At 39.8% G+C, this 6,954-nt stretch overlaps 1 protein-coding gene across 1 annotated transcript; it reads left to right on the top strand.

Moving 5' to 3' along the window:
* Nucleotides 1-4,162: 4,162 nt before the first annotated feature.
* Nucleotides 4,163-6,509, top strand: LOC112563906. Its single transcript, XM_025238378.1, has 4 exons — nucleotides 4,163-4,187; nucleotides 4,468-4,656; nucleotides 5,817-5,890; nucleotides 6,256-6,509. The coding sequence occupies exons 1-4, from the start codon at nucleotides 4,163-4,165 to the stop codon at nucleotides 6,286-6,288; spliced, it is 321 nt and encodes a 106-aa protein (XP_025094163.1). The 3' UTR covers nucleotides 6,289-6,509.
* The last annotated feature ends 445 nt before the right edge of the window (nucleotides 6,510-6,954 follow it).

Here is a 6,954-nt window from a genome sequence, read left to right as displayed (position 1 = left end):
TATCATTATATCAACATCAAAAAACTTGTTCCTTTTACTGCCTGCAAAATAATAAACCGCAGTAACTTAGATAGATGATGGACAAACAGGATGTATTGTCATGCCAACTGACCCCAATGTTTTTCTAAAGTTTGGTTTAAGAAAAAATTTTAAACAGATTTTAAACCTTATTTATTATTTAGTCTATCGATGTCAAACTTTATTTTTCTTGTAATTAAAATTAAAAAGTCCCGCCACCAGTTATTGCCGCTTTTATCCGGCTTTTGCATCTTTTAGTCCTCTAAAGGGGTATACTGACAAATCTTCACAAGAGATCTTTTTTCTGATTCTTTCACCCACATCCTGCATTATTTTTGTATTCACGCACATGTATCTCTCTCTCTCTCTCTCACACACACACACACATAAATAAACTCACAAACACAAACACAGCCTTCATTATTTTTTTATTCACGCACACAAGTAAACACACAAACAAACACACACATAAACACACACAAACTTCACAAAGCAAAAGACTGCAATATTGCTATCGACCTCAGGAAATGGTGAAACAGAATGGACTTGACTTTTTTTTTCATTGATAGCAAAATATAGCTGATGCATCATACATATATATATTAACTACTGATACTAAAAGCATTTTGGAGTTTATAAACGTTTGCAGGCTCAGACTATGTTTTTAACTGCTTGTCATTTGTTTTTATACTAAATCAGAGTGACTGTAATATTCCCGTGTTAGAGATGAAAGAGAATGATGCCAAACTAATTATCTAAATAATCTGAAGTCCCCAAGGCCTTAAGGGAAGTTTTGCCATATCACGGTGCAGAAATCGCAGATAACCGCTAAACTGTAGACACGACAGGGGCATTAACCGTCGACTCCATAGGACTGAGCAACAGAACATGTGATTGACGTCTCTGCCCCTCGCTGCTTATCAGTAATGTTGGCAAGAGAGGCAACTCCCCTGACGAACCCTGGCAGGTCTGCTAACCAGACCAGCAAATGGGAAAATGGCGTATGGTCTACTACTACTACGGGAAGGTGTTATGTGTTTACAGCGAGAGAGGCCGAAAACAGAAAAAGAGACAAGAAAAAAGTAAGCAGCTAGTCATTCCACAGAGGATGTAACAACCGGAAACAAGATATGACACACTAACAAAAAACTTTTTAACAGTCGTTATCAATAACATTTCCTTTCACGGTGAACTAAACATATACGAGCAAAGACGTCGTTTATTATTTTGAAAAAGTTATTAGTCCGCATGATAATGAAGCAGGAGCTGGGAAAAATAACTGAATGAAGGAAGGTAAAGGTCGTCCCTTGACCTTTTCAAGTCTTTAGGGAGTGAGGTGTTTAAAGAAACTCGCTTTTTCTCGAGACCAACTTTACATGAGGGTGGTGCCCATCTCTTCCTCGTCACCTTACCTCCCCAACCCTCTATGTGAGTGTGGAGTTATCTACCCATTGCCACCAGCTGGGTCGACTGGGAGAAGTTTTGCTGCGCTACTCAGGTATCGAACCAGCGCTCCTCTCAGTTTGGTCGACAGCACGCTGAGCACCCGGCTACCCGCTTCTCCCGATGTAAATTTAACAAACAAACAACAATTTCAGAGATCCAGAAGTCACCGACACATAAAAGCAACGACTGCCACCACTTTTATCAACCACTGATACAACCACGCCGCCACCAACACCACCATAACCAACTGCCACAACACCATCAATCAAACAACAGAAACAAAACGGACAAGTTATTTTTAGCTACTTTCTGGTATTGTTGTGTAAGTTAGTAGTTAGTACACTCCATTGCAAGGTGTATAATTGGATGGCTAATTCAGCAGAAATTAATAAAGGCCTTTTAAGTCATAACTGCTCGTTTTTTCATCTATCGGTCCGTAATTCATCAAAGGGCAGCTACCAACGGCTGGTTTAGGTTTTGGGATATTGCTTCTCCTTCCCACGCAGGGAATGAGAGCTCCTTTGCTGCTCAGAGTTATTTCCCTTCACAGAGATGTAGAAGAGTAGTCTTTCTTGTTTCTGTCGGAGACGAGAGCAGCCGAAGAAAATATGAGATTAGAGCTGTGAACGCGTTAGAAGGGAGGAATTGTAAGATGGAATTACGTAAATGTGAGTTCCTTGTATCGCCGGGGTTTGGGCCGACAAATGTAGAGTATCTGTCTAAATTGGTTTCAGCCCCATGGTGATGAAGAGTGTACGGCTTCTTGGTTTTAAAATCACTTTCTTATCTTCATTTGTGCGTGCGTGCGCGCCGCGCGTGCAAGCGGAAGTGCTCCATCGACAGCAACCTTTTGAGGTGGCTTTGAGTAGAATGTTTCCTGAACATCGAAAAAATTTGGATGAAGACGATAAATCGATTTGCTGTAAAAGCGAGAAAAGATGAAAAAATCCATCTCTCTTTCTCTCTCTCTGCTCATCCTTCCAACCATCTTTGTCTCTATGTTTCTGTGTGTCTGCCTCGCTTAATAACACACCCTACCTGTAAGCGTGCGTGCTGGCACACAGGAGGGACCAAAAAATAACTAGCTTTTAAATTATAATGCTCCTCGCTACAATTATTCACCCTAGGCTTTCCCAAGGAGAGGATTACGGAGGACTTTGTTTACGGTAGAGTGAAGCAGATCCTTTGATCTCTAAAAGATGCCTGAAGCAACTTTGACTTCTAAAACATTAAATGATGATGATGCTGACGACGACGAAGAAGAAACATTTCCCAAGTTTTGGCTAAAGTACTCACCAAGCATCTCTCTCTCTTACAACACACGTACACAGTCAAGATGTGAAGTATTTCTGGAAAGATTAGCTAAGAGTTCTTAAAAGTTTCGTATGTCTGGGTGTGTGTCTGAGTCCACTGGCAGGAAATTCCAGACTGTGGGTCCAAATGCTTCAAAAGATATTTTCGCAGAAGCTGGAAATGGAGAACTCTGGTTTTCAAGTGTAAGAAAGTCTGAGATCTCAGCGCCCTTGATAGCTTATACATATGGATAGGTTGATAGGTTAAATAGTTAGATAGGTTGATAGGAGAGCTCCACAGTGCAGGCACTTGAAAACAAAGCAAGGCCAATGTGAACTCTGCTTGCCCTAACTGACAGCCAATTACAGCAATTTACAAAACAAATTTAAAATTATCTGCACGAAGAAGTCTTCAGACTAGGACCAGGTTCTGTTCACATTTGGTGGAACGAGGCTGTAAAATGTAATTCTGTGGAGGAGAGGTACCAGCTACACAAGTAATCAGTAACAGTTTTTACAATGAAGTGTTTTTCTCGTCTGGACAAATCCAAAACCTCCTACTTGTTGGATAGTTTCTCTCTTCCCTTTATTTCCAGCCATTTCTTTTTACTGGCCTTTATTTTCCCGCATTCGAAATAAATGTTTCTGTGTGCGACTGCTGGACGGTCGTTTTGTTAGGATGGAGAGAGTGAAGAACGTGGGCGGGTGTCGATAAGGAAGGGGGAAGTCTAGCTTCACTTTCCTCACTTGGTGAACACTGCACAAGTACAATACTTTTAAGAAAGAAAGAAAGAAAGAAAGAAAGAAAGAAAGAAAGAAAGAAGAAAGAAAGAAAAAAAAATGCGGTGTAATGAACTTTTGACTTCGCGTGCTTATATAAAAACCAGCATGATAAGCCATCCAAACTTGGACACCCGGTCTCTCCTTGATGACAGTTTGCTAACATTTCTATTTAAAACACAGGAAAAAATAGACTGATGACAACAACTATGATAATGATTATGGAGATGGGAAGGAAAGCTTTATAACTGTTGTGGATACTCCAGATCGGCCTGCTTTTGAGTTTCTATCACTTGACAAGACAAGCTGACATTAGAGAAACACAATGAAGCCAGTGTGTTCATGTGATGACAGTCAACCAAACAGTGTCTGCTGCCTCCCAGCATCCCAGTCTATTATTGTCTGGACCACTTAATAACCCCGCCAACTGTTGTGTTAGTGTGTCCCGGGGTTGTGACCAACTCGGCTTTGTTCTAATGAAAACTTGGCGGCAGCTGGTACCACGCCGATCCACTCGCAATTCTGCTTGCCAGAAAAAGCCATCTTCCCTTTTTTTCCCTTCACTTTTATCTTTTTTTACTAATTGTTTCCATGTTGAAATAAAACACAGTTCTTAGATAACGAATATGAATACCTTGCTCTTGTTAGATGGTATATCCCAGAATGCAGCATCAGCTTCAGTTTTATATATATATAGACACATTCGACATTGTTTACACAGCTGGTAATCAAAACACATTTTGTTTTCAAATTTTTTTTAGTAAACCTGAAGCTACAAATTTGGTCAGCAAACGTTCACACTGGAATCATAAACATTTACGCTTAATGTTGTCTAACATTTGTTTATTTGTTTTTTAATTCGCTTCTTTATTTAATTATTCTTCTTTTGTAAGTTTCCTTATTCATCTACATTTATGGATGTTATTTTCAGTTGCATCATCTCCACTACCAGATAGGACAGAGGGACACTGCTCGTGGAACTGGCAGCATGTTGGCAACATCTGCTGGAAGAGCTTGTCGTCTGCTGGGTATGCGGGTGGGGCTGATGACGTCACTGAGTTTTGCGCACGTCACGGAGCCCACGTGTTCGTGGTGGGCAGCACCTACCTTTGCGTGAAAGGTACTCAGTCCCCATAGTGAACATCTTTGCTGGATAAAGGGCTGCTCTTGAATGCCTCTCAAACTTTGGAGGATTAAGAGCCGGCCCAGTGTTGTCATTTTACTCTGGTCAATAGTCGCAAAGTATACACCTCAATTTCTTAAACTGTTCCTTTTTTTTCTCGCCAGGCTTAAAGGTTTCGAGCTTTCTTTTCCAGGAAATCTAATCTAATTTATTGTCGACTTGGTCAAATGTGTTCATATCAAAATATTTTGGAGTTAAAAATATTTTGCTTTAAACAGGAATCAGATATGTTATGAATAATGGGCGCGAGTCATAATTGTCAGACCTTCACTTAACTCCCTTTCTCACCTGTGGACATTTCAGGTAATGAGTTAACATTCAATCAGTTTTAGCAACTTTCTTACTGAGAACACTAGTTGGAAGTCGGGGAAGAGCCTGTATGAGTGGCTTTGTTTGTAGCTTCTCTCAGTGTGGGCGTCGTCTACGAGCTTCACGATTTTAGCTTCATTAACAGGAAGAAAGAGCTAATTAAGCTTAGTTTAATAATTAATTATATGGGCTTTTAATAAATAGCAGGCTTAAAACAACAACATTCTCTCTTCCTACCACGTACAACATCATCACAAGTTTTATCTCTCGAGTTTTTAGACATTTACCATCTGGAAAACAGATCCTATTAACTTTTTTCCTGCGTTTTTCAAATTTACTGTTGCGGCAGTTTATAACACATCAGTGATCTTTATCACCCTCTTTACTCTGAATAATTGACGAAATACCCTCATTAATGCGCTGTTTTACCTGACAGGAAGCTGATTTGTTTGCACCTGTAAAAAGGGGGCAACAGACTTGTGGGAGTCTGCGTCACCTGAGAGCTGTTTACAGGAATTTACGGCGAACGTTCGCGCGGCATCGTCTGCCAAAACCTACTTCACTGTCTCTATAAATCTTTTTTTGTGCATTCACCTGTGAAGTCTTCTTTTTCACATTTTAACATGTTTCACTTCTTATAGTTCTGTTAATAAACAGGTGAGAGAACTTTAGGTTAGTAGTCAAGGAAGAAACTGTGAACTATTAAGAGTTAAGTTATTAGAAAATGTCATATAGTCAGACGCCTTACCAGATCTTGACAATTTCTTTTAAATTCAATTTGTTTTCAGATGCAAAAGCTTCGTCTTCACCAAGAAGAACCCACAGAGGGCTGATGGAGATCATCACCCCCTTGCAAAGAGATGTGAGTTTTCATTCACTGCTTGTCAACAGCGACTATGAATGATAGCAATTAGACAATCCTGACACTCGCATGTAAAAATTCAAGCAAACAGTAGTCATAAATTCGAATGGGAAATCTACAATAATAATATTAAAAATTTATCCAGAGAGCGAATTGACTATAGAACTATAATACTATGGTTAGCACATATGATTCTTATTTTAATATTACGGTTATTCTGTTTCATACCTTGGTCTTTCTGTTACTTAGTTTGTACTAGCCAATCTAACCAATCAATTTCCTTTCATATCAATTACCTGTTTCGTTATTTCATCTCTAACACCAAGATGGCACCAAGTGTTTGCTCATGTTTACTCATGTCACAGTTATGGGCAATGTTGGATTCTGAGGGCCGGTAGCAGACTCGTGACACCATGGTCAGCTCCCAGCTCCAGCTAATGAAGACTAGGTACAACAAGAGTCGTGTTTGGTTGCCATGGTATCGAGTGTGACGTCAGGATCACAACAGACCATTTGTTAAATGAACTGGATGGCGGCAACTAGCGAAAGGATGAAGCCAGGAAAGCACGAGCATCTTACAAACATTGAATTAGCTACTCATGAAATAAACATCGCTTATGCAGAGTTTATCTGTTATCGTTTTTATCATTACAGTGATATTCAATCTAATTGATTTTTGAAAATATTCCAGGCTGCGTTGTAGCTCCGCAATGTAGATTGTGTGTGTGTGTGTGTGAGAGAGAGAGAGAGAGAGAGAGAGAGAAAGAGAGAGAAAGAGAGAGAGAGAGAGAGAGAAGCAATTGAAGCTGAATTGCTTGAAGCAATTTATTAAAAAAATTATATCTCTCCCTGCTGACATGTCCATAATCTCGTTCTTTCTCATACACACGTAAGAGAGAGAAGGAGAAAGGGGAAAGAAAAAGAGCAATGTATCCGTGTATCCGTGTATGCAAAAATCTCTTAACATATTTATTAGTAACGTCCACATGCATCCAAAATCTGTGGCTAGTCTTTGGTTCTGTGAGAAATGCGGTTGCCTCTACACAATTTTCACCACGTCTGTC

This window comes from Pomacea canaliculata, linkage group LG5 (assembly GCF_003073045.1).
Source record: "Pomacea canaliculata isolate SZHN2017 linkage group LG5, ASM307304v1, whole genome shotgun sequence".
Classification (NCBI taxonomy): domain Eukaryota; kingdom Metazoa; phylum Mollusca; class Gastropoda; order Architaenioglossa; family Ampullariidae; genus Pomacea; species Pomacea canaliculata.
The sequence above is the reverse complement of the archived record's forward strand: the minus strand, read 5'-3'. Positions and strand labels throughout refer to the sequence as shown.